At 35.0% G+C, this 17,490-nt stretch overlaps 1 protein-coding gene across 1 annotated transcript in view; it reads right to left on the minus strand.

Annotated features, from left to right (window-relative positions):
- Positions 1-17,490, minus strand: part of ACER3 (alkaline ceramidase 3) — a 187,911-nt gene that overhangs the window by 40,593 nt on the left and 129,828 nt on the right. Inside the window, exons 6-7 of the mRNA XM_065882550.1 lie at positions 15,986-16,021; positions 788-846 (exon numbers count right to left, since the gene is read on the minus strand). Of these exons, the coding sequence (XP_065738622.1) occupies positions 788-846; positions 15,986-16,021 (95 nt within the window). The remainder of the gene's footprint in view (positions 1-787; positions 847-15,985; positions 16,022-17,490) is intronic.

Consider the following 17,490-nt stretch of genomic DNA (forward strand, 5'->3'; position numbering starts at 1 on the left):
CAGGGTAGGAGGGAATTGGGTGTGGCTACAGAAAGACCACACAGGGATCCTTGTAGTGATAGAATTGTTCCGTATCTTGACTCTGTCAGGGTCAAATCCTGGTTATGATATTGTACTATAGTTTTGCAAGACATTATCACTAGAGGAAACTGGTAAAGGGTACAGACAATCTCTAATATTTCTTACAATTGCATGTGCTTCTACAATTATCTCAAAACAAAAAGTTTAATTAAAAAAGAAAAAAACAGGAACAAACCCATAAATCATACTATTTACTTACTGAGCATCTGTTATATGGCCAGGCCCTATGTCAGGTACTCACATGAAATATTTTATTTTTCATGAACTCTATAAATATTATGCCTATTTCCTAAATGATCTTTCTGGAATACTGTTTCTCTGTGACACTAATAGTCTTCCTTGAGAGGTGTTCTGCAGAAAGGGTTCCTTAATTAAGTAGTTTGAGAAACACAAAAACAACTATTTTCTTTTCTACTGTAGGATTTTTCAAGGCCTTTAATAAACTCATGTACATTATAAATATTCAAAAGGAGGCCATCACACACAGCTTTCCTCAAATTTCTTTAATTTTAGAACTCTTGGTTTCATGTGATGCCTATTAACAACTTACTTAAAGAATTAGTATTTCTTGCAATATACCATAATAAATGTTGGGTTATAAGTTTTCTATCAGTATCCCTTCTGGAGTTGGGTTTTATGTGTTATTTCAGTTTAGGCTACAGATTTACCACCTAAGTGTACTCTTTTGATGATCCAAACTACTTACCATGTAACAATATAAATAGATCGAACTACTAATGTGAAGACCAACATTCCATACATGACCTGAAGAAGAAAGGGAAAATGAAGTTAGTAAAATCATGATTCTTTGGCAAAGGAAGTATATTTTGCCTACAAAAATAGTCCTCCCGGTTAAATGTAAACATTTATTATCTTTCATTACATTTTAAAGAACAGATGTATAATTATATAATGAAGAGTTATACTAACCTTTGTGGAAAGAGCCTGCTTGTGAATAATCAATATCAGAAGTCTCATGTCAATTTTAATTCTGAATGGTTCCATGAAATTTTAAATATATGCTAAAACCTGAACAAATGCTGTATTTTTGCCTCATATTCCCTAAAGATCCTTTCCTTCTTGTTAGCTTCACTTTCAGCAAATGATTCTACTTCCCATCTTATAAATCTGAACTCTTTTAAACTCTCCTCCCAAGTGTTTGTGCATTCATATGCATCCTCTCCCTGCATTCTTTCTCCCATTCCTAGTTTCTAAAGAAAGAAGTGCCCATTTCTTCTTGACTGAGGTTAATCTACTCCCCTGTGTTCTTTATTCTATATGCTCCCACATCTTCCCAGACTTGGCTCCAACAACTAACCTCTTTCTCTTCTATATTGAGCACTGGATAGGTACTACTACCTGGAAACCTGAACCTAGTGGGAAAATTTAACTTTTAAAAGTGTGAAATATTAAATACAAGAAAACTGCATAGAATATAAATGTATAACTTAAATATTTATAAAGCCAATAACTGGGAAAGTACCATTCAGGTCAAGACACATGTTATCTCTTCCCAGTCCAACCCTCTCCCCTACTCCTTAGAGGAAACCACTCTCCTGACTTTTAAAATAAACACATTTTCTTGCTTTTCTTTACGTGTTTACTAAGTTAAACTGGCGTCCTAAATATGCACTCCTAAATAAGTTTTTAAAATTTTAATTTACAATAGAATAATGTTACATACATTTGTTTTCTTTTAGAATTCAATTATGTTGTATACGTAGTCATAGTTCATTCATTTTTGATATCACATAAATAAATACCACAATTTGTTTACCAATTCTTGTGTTGATGGACATTTTGAGGTTATTTCCAGTTTTCACTTCTATGAACATTTTTACGCATATATTCTAATACACACATGCAGAAGTTTCTCCAGGGTATGTACCTAGGAATGTAACTGCTGGGTCAGAGGGTATATTATTATCAAAATTACTAAAAATGTCAAGCTGCTTTCCAAAGTGGTTATACCAACCTTTACTACAACCAATGTGTATTCTGAGTGTTTCTTTTATGCCACATACTCAAAACATGATATAGTCAGACTTCTAAATTTTTGTCAGTCTATGTGGTTTTTAATATGTATTTCTCCGATTACAGGTTGAACACTGTATGTTATGTTCACTGGCCAATTGATATCTGCTATTGTTCAAACCTATTTTTTTATTCGGTTGTCTGTCATTTTCTTACTTGTTCCTGTTTCAACTTTAAAAAACTTTTAAAATTAAAATATAACACACACACACAAAGTGCTCAAAACATAAACACTGATTGAGGATTATCACAAAACAAATATCTTTGCAATTTTTGACTTCGTAGGTCAAAAAACTGAACTTTGGCAGAATACCATAAATCAACTTCATACCGCTCTCAAATTCTACACCCTTCTCTACGCTGAGGGTTACCACTATGCTGACTTCTCACATTGGAGTTCAGTTTTGCCTGTTTTGAACCTCAATATAAATGGAACTCTGTTTTATAAACTTGTGTCAAGCTTCTTTTACTCAGTATTGTGCTTGTGAGCCTCATTCAACTTGTTATACGAGCTGTGGTACATCAGTGTTCATTGCTATCTGATATTCCATTATTTAAATATGTATATTTTATATATCCATTCTACTGCTGATGGACGTTGGGGTCTAAGTTTTAGCTATTTATAATAATCCTGCTATAAACATATATAACATAGGAAGAACACTCTTTGACATAAATCACAGCAAGACCCTTTTTGACCCACCTCCTAGAGTAATGGAAATAAAAACAAAAATAAACAAATGGAACCTAATGAAACTTAAAAACTTTTGCATGGCAAAGGAAACCATAAACAAGATGAAATGACAACCCTCAGAATGGGAGAAAATATTTGCAAATGAAGCAACTGACAAAGGATTAATCCCCAAAAGATACAAGCAGCCCATGAAGCTCAATATCAAAAAAACAAACAACCTAATCCAAAAATGAGCAGAAGATCTAAACAGACGTTTCTCCAAAGAAGATATACAGGTTGAAAGGCACCAGTCTTTCAACTGAAAGGATGCTCAACATTACTCATCATTAGAGAAATGCAAATCAAAACCACAATGAGGTGTCACCTCACACGGGTCAGAATGGCCATCATCAAGAAATCTACAAACAATAAATGCTGAAGAGGGGGTGGAGAAAAGGAAACCCTTTTGCACTGCTGATGGGAATGTAAATTGATACAGCCACTATGGAGAATAGTATGGAGATTCCTTAAAAAACTAAAAATAGAATTACCATATGACCCAGCAATCCCACTACTGGGCATATACCCTGAGAAAACCATAATTCAAAAAGTCATGTACCATAATATTCATTGCAGCACTATTTACAATAGCCAGGACATGGAAACAACCTAAGTGTCCACCGACAGATGAATGGATAAAGAAAATGTGGCACACATATACAATGAAATATTACTCAGCCATAAAAAGAAACGAAATTGAGTTATTTGTAGTGAGGTGGATGGACCTAGAGTCTGTCATACAGTGAAGTAAGTCAGAAAGAGGAAAACAAATACCATATGCTAACACATATATATGGAATCTAAAAAAACCAATGGTTCTCATGAACCTAGGGGCAGGACAGGAATAAAGATGCAGACGTAGAGAACGGACTTGAGGACATGGGGAGGGGGAAGGGTAAGCTGGGACAAAGTGAGAGAGTAGCATTGACATATATACACTACTAAGTGTAAAATAGATAGCTAGTGGGAAGCAGCTGCATCACATGGGGAGATCAGCTCGGCGCTTTGTGACCACCTAGAGAGGTGGGATAGGGAGGGTGGGAGGGAGACGCAAGAGGGAGGGGCTGTGGGGATATATGTATACATATAGCTGATTCACTTTGTTATACAGCAGAAACTAACACAACATTGTAAAGCAATTATACTCCAATAAAGATGTTAAAAAATATATATGTGTGTGTGTGTGTGTGTGTGTATGTATGTAATTTTTGGTGTACACAGGAGCCAAGGTGCTGGATCATAGCGTATGCATAAACTCAAGTTTAGTCGTTTTTACAAACTCTTTTCCAAGGTGGTTATACCGATTAACACTCCCATGTGCAGTGTATGAGTGTTGCTTAGTAGCCTTGCTAGTCAGCCCTCGGTACCATAAAGTCTTTTTTATTTTAGCCATTCTGTTGAGTACGTAGTGGTATTTCATTGTGTTTTCAATTTTCATTTCCATGATGACTAATATAGATTGAATACCACTTCGTATGTTTATTGGCCATTTGGATATAATCTTTTGTGAAATGTCTCATCCATTTTTCTACTGGGTCTCCTACTTTTTTTATTGGTTTGTAGGAGGTCTTTCCATATACTAGTCTTTGCTTGATTATACGTGTTGTGAATATCTTATTTCACTCTATAGTGTTATATGTTCACTCTCTTTATGGTGTCTTTTTATGACCGTAAGTTCTTAATTTTAAGATTAAATTAGTGTTGTCTGTGTCTTGTAATAATGGTATAGATATTTATTCATTTAGGTATTCTTTAATGTCTGTAAATGTGTTTTATAATTTCTTCCATATATAGGTCTTAGATATTTATGCTAGATTTACTCCTAGGTACTTCATAAATATTTTTAGATGATTATCATAAGTAGTAATTTTTAAATGTCATTTTCTACCTGTTTGATGCTATTATATATAAATACAATCATTTTTTTGCAAACTGCTTTTATATAATGTGACTTTACCTTTTAAAATCTCTTCTAATAATTTATTTGTAGAGACTTTAGGTTTTCCCTATATACATTTGTATATCACTTGTGAATATTTACAGTTTTGTCTCACCCTTTTTAATTCAATAATTTTAATTTCTTTTTCTTGCTTAACTGAGTGGGCCTGGTCCTCCAGTACAATATGAATAGAACTGGTGATAACAAGTACTGCTATCTCATGCTCAGTCTCAAAGAGAAAGCTTTCAATGGTTCATCACTAAGTGTTACATTGAGTGTAGGATTAAAAAAATTTTTTTAAAATAATCTTTATCAGATTAAGAAGCCCTCTTTTATTTCTAGTTTGCTAAGAGTTTTTAAAAATCATGAATTAATATATTTTATCAAATACTTTTTCTGTATCTCTTGAGATAATCATATAATTTTTGTCCTTTAATATAATTTTCTAATACTGATTAATAGTCTAACCAGCTTGATAGTCCTGGGATATATCTAATTTAGTCATTATGCTTTATCCTATTTTTGTTTATATTGGCTGATTTGGTTTGGAAATATTTTGCCTAGGACTTCTGCCTGTTATTTTAACTCTTTCAAACTCTCCTTACTGGTATGAAAGTTTTGCTTGCCTCATACATGAGTTGGAGAGTATCTCTTCTTTTTGTTCGATTCACTATGAGAATCTGTGTAAGACTGGAATTATTTCTTCTTTTAATGTGTGGTAAACATTCTAGCAAAGTCATATTTGCACACAAATTTCTGACTACTTATTGAACCACTTTTCATTGTTATAGGACAATTCAGGTTTTGTATTCTCTGTACGTTTCTACAGGTTATACTTTCTTTAGGAATTTGTCCATTTAAAAAAATAAAAATGAAAAATGTAAATTTATTGGCATAAAGTTGTTCATAATATTCAATTAACTTTTTAATGTCGCCAGGATATGATGTGATATCACTTTTTCATTTCTTCTTTTTTTAATATTTATTTATTTTTTGGCTGCATCAGGTCTTAGTTGTGGCACGTGGGATCTTTCATTGTGACGCATGAGCTCACTAGCTGTGGCATGTGAGATCTCACAGTGCCCGGGCTCATTAGTTGAGGTGCACAGGCTCTCTAGTTGTGGTGCGCGGGCTGCAGACCACATGGGCTGATTAGTTGTGGCACGCGTGCTCTCTAGTTGTGATGCACGGCCTCAGTAGTTGTGGTGCGCAGGCTTAGTTGCCCCATGGCATGTGGGATCTTAGTTCCCCGACCAGGGATCAAACTGGCATCCCCCTCACTGCAAGACGGATTCTTAACCACTGGACCACCATGGAAGTCCCTTCATATCTGATATTGTTTGTGCTTGCCTTTTCCCCTCTTGATCAAATTCACCAAGGGTATGTTAATTTTACTTGTCTGTTTAAAGAAGCAATTTTTGGCTTTGCTGATTCTCCCCCATAGTATATTTGTTTTCTATTGTATTCCTTTTTGCTTTTATCTTTCACTTCTTGAAATATATGCTATATCTTTCCTTTTTGAGCCTTTTTTTCCTGGTACACACATTTTAAGGCTAGATATTTCCCTCCAAATATGAATTGTGCTGAATCCAATAGCTACATTTTTTAATGTGGCTATTCTTTTATATACATACATATATATATATATATATATATATATATATGTTTTGGCTGCTCTGGGTCTTGGTTGCTGCACATGGGATCTTCGTTGAGGTGTGCGGCATCTTTAGTTGTGGCATGCGGACTTCTTAGTTGCGGCATGTGGACTCTTAGTTGCGGCATGCATGCGGGTTCTAGTTCCCTGACCAGGGATCAAACCCGGACCTCCTGCATTGGAAGCATGGAGTCTTACCCACTGGACCACCAGAAGGTCCCCCCAGTTTTAACATGTATTTATTTTCATTGATTCAATTCAAAATATTTTCCAATTTCTATGATTGGAAATTTCTATATTTCTTTGATCTATATTATTTAAAATTATATTACTTAAATTCTAACATAATTGCATTACAGTCAGAAATTATATTCTGATTATAGTCCTATGAAATTTGTTAAGACTTACTGTATGAGCAAGTATATGGTCAATTTTTGTAAATGTGGAAAAACAAAGTGTTTCTGCAATTGTTGGGTGCAGTATTTTACATTTGCTCTATAGGTCAAGTTTTTTAATCAAGCAGTTTAAATCTTCTATATCTTCTTGAGTTACTGAGAGTTGTGTATTAAAATCCCCAAAGATTATAGATTTTTCTATTTTTTCTTCTAGTTCAGTCATTTTTTTCATTATATATGTTGAGGTATTATATATATTAAAGGCACATACAAGTTTTAAATTAATACAATTTTCTGAACTGAATACTTTTAATACTACAAAGTAATCCTTCTCTATCAATAGAAATACTTTCTCCTTAAAGTTTATTTTGTCTGTTATTAAAATAACTATACCATATTTCTTTTGCTTAGTGTTTGCATGGTATATATATTTTTCCATACTTTCACTTTCAACCTTTCTATATCCTGATGCTTTAGGTGGACTCTCTTATAAGGCCCTGCTATGACTCCTGCCTACTACTTGTGGTCTCTCTATTAAATGGAATCCAAGAAATATGTATTGAGCATTGTACTAGACCCTGTGGACATCATGGTCTGAGTAAAGGGTTAACTAATATCCAGCCTGGGATGATGTAGGCCTGGCTGTGTATGACCTCAAGTCTTCCAGCCTTGAATACAACAGTTAAGATAAATGGGGAATGTTGTGTCTGCTTTAGTTGTTGTGAAGGATTGCACCTAGGTTGCAGGCTTGGGGCCTGCATTAGAACAGTATAAAAGATGCCTATTATAAAGAATGGTAGGGGAAAAAAAAAAGAAATAAAAAAGGGGCTGTAGCTTCTGCATGTTACAGTGACTTCCACTACACTTAGCTCTCATCCCTGGCAGATGTACACAACTTATGTGGATGAGAGGGCAAAAGAAGCTGTGTATAAGGATAGTGCTGAATCTCCTGATGAGATGAAAACGTTACACTTGCTGTATCCTCGACCTAGTATTCTACAATAGAGCAAAGTAAAACATAGTATTAGAGGAAAGCCTATTAGAGACTGGTTGCCCACCTGAATCAATAATTGCAGCCATGCTGCTATAATCGTGAACAAGAAAGGCACGATCCCTGCCCTCACTGCAATTACAATCTAGTAAAGAGAGGTATAAGTAACCAGGCAGTTAAAATGTAGTATTTTAACTCTGACAGGGACTGAACAGAGTATTTCTAAGCACATAGGAAGGCCACCTAATCCAAACTTATGCAGATCAGAAAGACTTCCATGGACTAGGGATGTAATGTACAACATGAGAAATATAATTAACACTGCTATACGTTATATATAAAAGTTGGTAAGAGTAAATCCTAAGAGTTCTTGTCACAAGGAAAAAACATTTTTTAAAATTTCTTTAATGTTGTATCTATATGAGATGATGGATGTTCACTAAATTTACTGTGGTAATCGTTTCATGTTGTATGTAAGTCAAATCATTATGCTGTACACCTTAAACTTATACAGTGCTGTATGTCAGTTATGTCTCAACAAAACTGGAAGAAAAAAAAGAGTTTTTGGAGGATTTAATGTTTAATTTTATAACTGAAGTATTAGTAGGACAAGCATTATTAATAATAACAAACATTAAGAGAAGGTGGAAGACAGTAATGGTCATAGCTTACATTCTGGGGACTAGAAAAATTAATGCTGTCTAGAATATATTGTTGGAGAGAAGAGTGGGAAAAATGAAGTCAGAAAGGTAAGCAGAGGTCAAGTCTGGCTTTTCAAGTCATGTTAAGGAGTTGGACTTTATCTTAAGAACAATGCAAAGTCAATGTAAGTTTCAGCAGTAGCTCAAAATGATCACTCATGTATTAGAAAGATGTCCCTGTCATGTTCGGTGGAGAATGAATTAGGAGAAGGCAAGACTGATGGAAAACAGACCACTGACAAAGTATTGCAGTGACCTAGGTGAGACATGGGGCCTGAACTAGGGTAGTGTTACTGGGAAAGGAGAAAAATGGATAGATTAGGGAAATATTTAGGGCTTAGACTGATAATTAATTTGATATGTGAGTTAGTATAAGTTGGGAAAAATCAATGATAGCCTGGTTTATGACTTAGGCAGTTGGGTGCATAGTGAAATTGTTTATTGTGTTAAAGAATAATATGAAAAGAAAGACAGGGGATAAAAATGTTGACTTCATTTCTGGATATGTTTCGAGTTTGAGGTGTCAGTTAGATATCCAAGTGGAGATCTCCAGCAGGAGTTGGATATCTGGGTCTAAACCTTAGAAGAAAAAACTGAGCTGAATTAACAGATTTATGACTCATCAGCATAGAGAAGTCAAAAGAAACGGATTGTTTAGGGAGTATGTTAAACATAACAAATGCTGGATAAGAACGTATGCACTGGAAGTGCAATGGGGATTTTTCAAATGAATTTTCTTCTCTTCACAAGCACCTCGACCCTATACATTCTGATTCTCCCCTAGGAATCTGAAGCAGACCCTGCTAGTGGCCTACTCAGTATCTATTCTTGCCTCTGTCTTTATAGAAGACTGATTTTATTAGGCTGGCAATATGTCCAGCTATAAAATCTAGATTTCCCAGGCTTTCTTGAAGCTAGAGGTGCCCACATAACCTTTTTTCTATGCATATTTTAAGATAAGTCATTTTTTAAATAAAAAGATAATAGAATACATACATTTCCACTCCCTGCAATTTTCATCTAAAATATTTTTACAAGGAATTTTCATATCTTTCCATATTTAATAATTTTTTCGATCTTCAAACTCCAAAGACTATAAAAATATTATTAGTGTTTTCTCCCTGCTAAAGCATCATAGAAATATGCTGTGTGTAAACTGAGACCTGGTATTTATCCTTAAGGAGCCTATAGCCTAGGAAAAAAGCATGTTGTGTTTTTGTTTATCAGTAAAAAGAAAAGTATCTTGAGCAAAGTAGAAAAACAATTTTTTGTTCTGTGACTTGGTACTAAGATGCCTGTGTGGAAAGATTTGAAGATAGATGAAACAGAGAGGTAAAGAGGGCAAATTAAGTGGGATGGGGCTGTAGTGTGGGACCTTGGAAACTGTAGATATACAATAATTATTTTGATAATGAGGGAGACTGACTTACAATATTTCTTCAGAGCTAACATTCTCCACTAAGGAATAGACTCATTCCTTATGGTCTATTCCTTGGATTAAGCCAAAACGTGGAAAGGAGTTCCAAATAACTGACCAGTTTATTTTCTAGCAAGTATTGGGTTGGCCAAAATGTTCGTTCCGGTTTGTTCGTAAGATTTCACAGACAAACCCGAACAAACTTTTTGGCCAATCCAATACTTATGAACACCGACCGAATGACAGCCATTGGACGAGACATTCATTCATGATTCAAAGATGAAAAGACACCCTATTCCTGACCTCAAAGAGCTCAGTCTAATCAAGGAGAGACACATGTAATCACATATCTAGTACGTGGATCTGGTTTCTAAATTCCATTCTCCACTCAAAGAAACCAAGCCTCCATGGAGATCAAGCCTGGAGCAGGGAAAGAACAAGATGAGCCAAGAACATCTTCTTGTGTCAAAAAGTAAGAGATATTCAAAGAACGATGGGAACAGGTCAAAAGGACAGACACCGGCCTGAAAGTACTCCACTTGCCAAATCTGAGACAATTATTTACACCAAAATAAACCATGATAGTAACATCATAACTCATTGAATAAAATAGGAATACAAGAGAGAGTCCATAGAAATAAAAATAAATTCAAAGTTTAATAATTAAGAGCATTTTCGTAAGTCTCAGAGTACTTTACTACAAAGTTCTTCTTATTAATTATGAAGGGACAGAGAATAACTTTACAATGGAGAAGTCTAATAGACACTATCATAAGTCATCATGCTCCAACAGGTTGACAGTATACTTTCAAGTGGTTCAGGTGGAAAAGTTCTTTTTATTGTTCTTGCAGCTTTTCTGTAAGTTTGATATTGTTTAAAAATAAAAGATATTTAAAAGATGAAGAAAGAATTCCATACTAACCCGCTAGAATAATTATTAGCTTCACATCGAATGTGCAGAGGGAGCTCAAGTCTTTCACTCTAGGAGAAAGGCACTCGGCTCACCTGTGGTCACGAACAGTTTATTAGGGTGGGAGATCAGGTAGGGATTTGTGGATAAAGCCCCAGTGAGTGGGAACCTATGGTGGTAATAGGTAATGGGATTTCGGCATTTGCAGTTTGTAATGGACTCATTCAGTTGCCCAAACATAGTAAAGAGAACCTCTAACAGAAAAGCCAAGGGCTGCAGTTGGGGGATTCTAGATTTTTCTACCACCTCATTACTGCCTCAGTACATGTCTTTGAATAAGTCACTTCATTTATCTTAGCCTTGGACTCCCATTGGTAAAATGAAGGGACTGAACTAGGTGACTATGGTTTCATATTTCTATAATCATAGTCAAAATAGGGATGTAAGAGGCATTTTATTTTGGGAGTTAATATATAAATTTATTCTCATATGATAAGGCTAAAAGGTTGGTGCTTCCTACATACGTAGAGGATAGTTTAAATAGTAGTAAGCTAAATGTAGATATTATTTTTTAACTATAAAACAATTTCATAAGTCTCATAAGGCAATGTGGTCTATTGGTAAAAACATAGTTTTTGTAGGTATATTCAGAACTGGTTTAAAATCTTAATTCTGTCCAAACTATACAGCCTTCTAATCCATCCTACATACAACTGCCAGAATTATCTGAAACAGATATTATAATCTTATGCCTCTGTCAATGGCAAAATCATAAGTTTCAAACTCTAGCATGACAGCCAGTGATTCAGTTTGGTTCCAGCCTTCTTTCTCTTCTCATGTTCTGCAGGATCTCGTATTTAGCACAGGATTTCCCAAACAGTCCCCCAGAATACCACCGTGCTGAGAGATATTAAGAAATATTCAATAAAAAAGGGTTCCATGGTCAAATAAATCCTGCTCAAATGTCATTTCCTATGTGAAGCCTTCCTGAAATCCTTCTATAAAAATTACTTAATCTCTTTTTATTCCCAAAGTACTTCACTTATATTTGACTTCGGGCAGTTTTTTGAATTGATAACCGAATTGAGGTTTACTTAAACCACAGCTATACCTAAGTTTTACATATTCAGTCTTCACATTTTTCCAAGTTCATTATTGCACAAAAATCTAAACAGTATTTTTCATTCTTTTGAAAAACATCTGACAATAAATTAGATTCCAAAGTAATCTGTTATAATGACATATCATATCATAAAAGCAATATGGGCTTTGGGGGAAAAAAAAAAGACCTGGTTTCCATTTCCAGTTCTGCCACTAACTAGTTGAGAAACACTGGGCAAATTACTTAACCCCTTCTGACTCTCAGTTATTTTACCTATAAAATGAAGATAATTCCTAAACAGGTTTGTTGATAGTTTGGTAAGATGATGAGTGAGTCAATCTATATAAACTATATGAAAGAATATATAATATTTAGCACATAGTAGATACTAAAAAACGTCATCTTCTTTTCCAAGTGTGCTTATACAGTGTTTCCTTCTACCCTAATTTGTAATAAAATGGCACAAATGAAACATAATAGAATTTTTTAAAATCTACCTAAGTTCCTGTTTTTCAAATTGTTTACATAGTGTTCTTTCTTGCAAATCTTGAAGGTCAAATTAGAAGGGGTAGTAATAAAATACTGGTATGTCACGTCTAGAAACAATCTTTCAGAGACATCTACTTTGGCAAAAAGATTTTAAGCAACAGTACTCTTTGAGACATTAGATGAGATCTCATCTGAGATATTCAACTACTGATTTGTCAATTAGCTACTTTAAGAGGGTTCAATAACTTCTTAAATGTTCTTTTAGTCTATTCTCATGTATGCTTTTCTTTTTGTTTTCTTTCTTGAGATATGTTGGTGTTTCTATTGAATGTGACAGCTATGTGATCTGAGTATTATCCTTTACAAGGCCATCAAAATGAATAAATGGCATTTGGCTCTCTTTTGGAGATGTTTGGATCACCTTGGATTCAATACAGTAAAGTAGAACTGTTATCAGTAATATTCTCCCTCAGGGAAGCTAATCTGGTTAGTAAGACAATCATCCTTCTTGTGACAGATACTTTTAATTGTACTGTCACTACTTATCTCTCTAGCTCAACTCAAATATCTCCTTTTAGAAGTTTTCCATGATCATCATAGGCAGAAATTTATGCACATCTTACTAAGTACTTTTAGTATCACACAGTATTAGTATGTTTATTGCCTTGTGCTTTGCATTACCTTAATTATTTGCATATAATCCTTGTGAAATAGTACCTTTCCTTGTTTTGAACATTTTACAGATGAAGATACTGAAGAATAGGTACAGCAAGAAATTTGTCGGTGGATAACAAAATGGCAAGAAATAGAGATTCTGAACTTCAAGAAATCGAAGTGGTAAGAAATCAAGATTCCAGTCTTAATCAGAGCTCCTTTAGATTAGACCACATTGCTTTTCCTTCCTTTTCCATTATTTTTAAGATCTTGAAAAATATTGTAAATCTTGTCACAAATTTCAAAACAATTTTCTACTTACAAATTCTAAAACAATTTTTCTAAGTTTCTACACATAAAAATATCAAGTTACCTGAAAGAATTGAGAGTAATACTCCAAACTTTGACAATTAGAAGATTCTCAGAAAAAGTTCTCTTTTCTTAAGAATGATACCCAGAAAATAATTAGGGAAAGATTTTTTTTTAAGCCTTAAGTATAAATATCAATAGAAAGTATCAATTCTAATTACTTTACAGACCAGCATAGGATTAGATTAGACATTTGAAGCAAAGGTCTCTTTAAATAAAACTTTACAAAGCAGCGAGGAATACTATTGTATCAAACTAGTGGGCTATTTTCCTTAACTTGTTCTTCAGTACTAGAGTAATAGTTTAGCTACATGCACTAGGTGTATTTTGTAATCCTATTTTGAGTCATCTAAACAGACAGACTGTGCCCTTGCCTACATTAGTACTACTTTTACATGTTTATTACAAAACGTATATACTACAAATACGTTTTTACAAGTCAATCTTCCTGACCAGATAGTGAGTTCTTTGAGACCAGCAGCCATGTCTTATGTGCTTTAGTATATTAATATTAGTTAACATTTACTGAGTGTTTTACTATGTGCTAAGGTTTAAATGCAGTATTTCATTTAATACTCAGAAAACTATAGGAGATTATTATACCGACTTTAGAGGTGCGGCCTATGAGCTCTATAAGAGCAAGAGACCTCATTATTTCACTCACTTGTACATCTCCTGTGCCTAGTACAGCACTGGGCATACTGAAGGCACTTAAAAAGTGTTTGCTGAATAACGAGGAAACCAAAGCTCAAAGAAGTTAAGTAACTTATCCAGAGTACACTGTGAATAAGCAGAGAGACTAGTTTGAATCCAGGTCTGCCTCACTTTGGATCTTAAAAGTCTGTGCTCTACTGCCTCTTTATTTCCAAATTCCAGCTCAGAATTTGGTAATGAGAAAGTACACAGTAAACACCTGATGAATGAATGTCTTACCTTCAGATTGCTAATCTACTTCACCCTAGCATTCCTTTACTTCTTCACTTCCCTATCCTGATTTTTAATCTCTAAGCCTAGGATATAAGCCATAGTTATAAGTTTTCATCCTGCCTACCTTCCTATCATACACAGATATCTAAGTATCTTCCCTATACACAGAGAAGAAAATATTTATTACTGGAAAAACACATGGAAATTGCAGCATGAAAAGTTATATGAATCGTTTGTTCCTTTTATTACATAAACACAGTGTCAAATAAGTCAAAAACACAAAACAGAAAACTGAACGGTAATAAACTTAGAAAACTTAACTCAAAATTTCCAAATTTTGTTCTTTTGTGGTTATTATTTTTCTTTCTTATAAAGGCAAATAAGAAGTTTATAAAAACTGAAGTATTCTTCACGTAAATAAACTTCATTTTTATACTGTGTCAATAAATATTTCTAATAAAGGGGTAAATATATAATGACATCACTTCTAGCTATAATAAACAGGAAAGTGAGGATGCCCCACCCCCCATAATATCTACATTAGTACATCTACTTTCAGCTGGCCTGTGGAAAAAAGCAAAGCACAATAACGTGGATTTGGAATTTATTTCTTCAAGAAACAGATTTCAGGTGATATTGTCTAGTTTAAGTTTAAAAGATTATAGGAACATTTACCTTTTTATATAAGCACAAAATATTCTAAAAGTACAAGGCCTCTAATCCTCCTGAAATGTGTGCTTGTTTGCATGCTTATTTAGTTATTTATCCTTTATCTATCTACCTATCATATCTATCATATCTATCTATCTATCTATCTATCTATCTATTTATCTATCTATCTATCTACATGCTTTGTTAAAAGAAGGATGACAGGGGTCAAACAAATCTAGTTACAGCCCTGGCTCTGTCCCTTAATAACTGTGTAACTCTGGGACAAATTACCTAGTATCTCTGAGCTCATTTCCCTTAAAATATAGACAGTAATTCATATTTTGTAGGACTGTTGGGGAGATTAGGGTCTATGTAGTAATAAGCATAGTGACCAGGCACATCATAGCACTCAATAAATAATAGCTCTCTTTATTTAGGGTCTGATACTTCATTTTACTCTGGTTTCATTCTAGGATGCACTTAAGTTATTATTTCTTATACCAAAGTTTCCTATGTTTGTTTCCCTCAATATAAATAATCGTCCACCTCAAAAAACTACTTAAAATACGTTAGACTGAACATTCCTTGAGTATTTTCCCCTTATCTTTTCTAGAAAATAATGTCATAAAAAAGACTGTTTACATGTGCATGCGTATAATGCTTCCTGGTTCTTTTTCTGCTTATAAGAAAAATGTTGCACCTGCATGACTATCTACCAATAGCCAGTGCGGCCTGGGCATTGACTATTCTTGGTATATTCCTATTTTGCTTACATGTGCTTCTGTAGGAACTTGTTTGTAATCTCTGTTTTAAACACTGTTCTTTCCTAAAACATCTACCATTTCATTTACTGAAGTTGTATACGCATATAATTTACTAGAAAAGGAAAACACAAGGCAGGTTAAATAATAAAATGTGTAATAATTTTTTAAAATTACCTGATGGAATACAGGCTCCTTTACCTTAAGGTAAACCTGAAAAATATTAAAAGAAATACATGTAAATGAAGTGCATTACAAAGGGGAAAGAAAACCTATTCCTGCTACTCTGCAAATCTCAAACGTCTCCTGCTTCCCTAGTCTTGCTTCTTAGATCTGACTCCAGCCATGTAAAACCAATCAGATTAGGTGGCATGCCACAAAAGGGCTGTTACCTACAGGTGGGTGTGCCCCAGTGCTCATTTCATCATGGTAAACTAAATGTTTCAAAGCTGTTGTGGATTACTCTGGCCTCTTGGCCTCTGCATCAGCATCAAGGAGAGGCAGAGATGCGTGGATAACTCATGAGGGCTGAAGAAGTTATGCTGACAATCCCTGCAGCAGATCTATTCTACAGCAGCAAGAACGCTGGACTTAGAGACAGGAGCTAAATTTCAAACTGCCACTTACTTGCTACATGCCTGAGCAAGTCACTTAACCAAAAGACTCATTTTTCCTTATCTGGATAATGGGAATAATAGTGGTGAGCAATAATAAGCCAAAATATGTGCAAGTGTCTAGCACATAACATGTGCTAATAGGTTAAAACATTTAAAACAAATTTCTTGTCCTTTCTTCTGCTTCTGAAAACCTCTAATTCATTCACCTAGATACACGAAAGTTACACAAACCCTAGTTTTAGGCTCCAGTGTCATGTGGGTGATTAAGTTCAATGCCTCTTTATTGCATGCATTTATTGCCCTATAAGAGTACACCTTTAGGGACTTCCCTGGTGGCGCAGTGGTTGGAAGTCCGCCTGCCAGTGCAGGGGACATGGGTTCGAGCTGGGGTCCGGGAGGATCTCACATGCTGCGGAGCAGCTGGGCCAGAGTGCCACAGCTGCTGAGCCTGCTCTACAGCCTGTGAGCCACAGCTGCTGGGACCCCTGCGCCTGGAGCCTGTGCTCCGCAGCGGGAGGGGCACCGCAGTGAGGGGTCCGCGTGCAGCAGTGAAGACCTAACGCAGCCAAAAATATATTAATTAAAAAAACGAAAACCAGTACACTTTTAAAATGACATGGTAGAGAGAAGTCAAAATTTAAATCATAACCCTGAAATGACTCCCATCACTTGCGAGACAAAGTCCAAATTTCAAAGTCTTCCATAATCTTGCTCCGGCCTTTCTGCTTAGTCTTATTCCTCTCCTCTTGTCTCTTTCTCATCCTAGGCTCCAACATATATGCTAGTTTCATGCTTCTGTATCTTTAAACATGCTGTGCTTTACTTTGTTCGGAAATTGCCCCCTGCTGGTAAACACTCATCTTGCCAGATTCAGCTCAAACTATACCTCTTTCTTGAAATCTTTTCTGACTCCTTCTCTGCTAAGCAGAGTCCATCACTCATCCTCTTTACCTGACTGTCCATATGTAAACTTTACGGCATTTATTAGTTTGTTTCTCTCCCCTACAAGGCAATAATCTTTTTGACAGAAAGACGGTTCTTATGTATCTCTACAGCCTCATTTAA

The sequence above is a fragment of the Phocoena phocoena genome, chromosome 8, assembly GCF_963924675.1.
Source record: "Phocoena phocoena chromosome 8, mPhoPho1.1, whole genome shotgun sequence".
Classification (NCBI taxonomy): domain Eukaryota; kingdom Metazoa; phylum Chordata; class Mammalia; order Artiodactyla; family Phocoenidae; genus Phocoena; species Phocoena phocoena.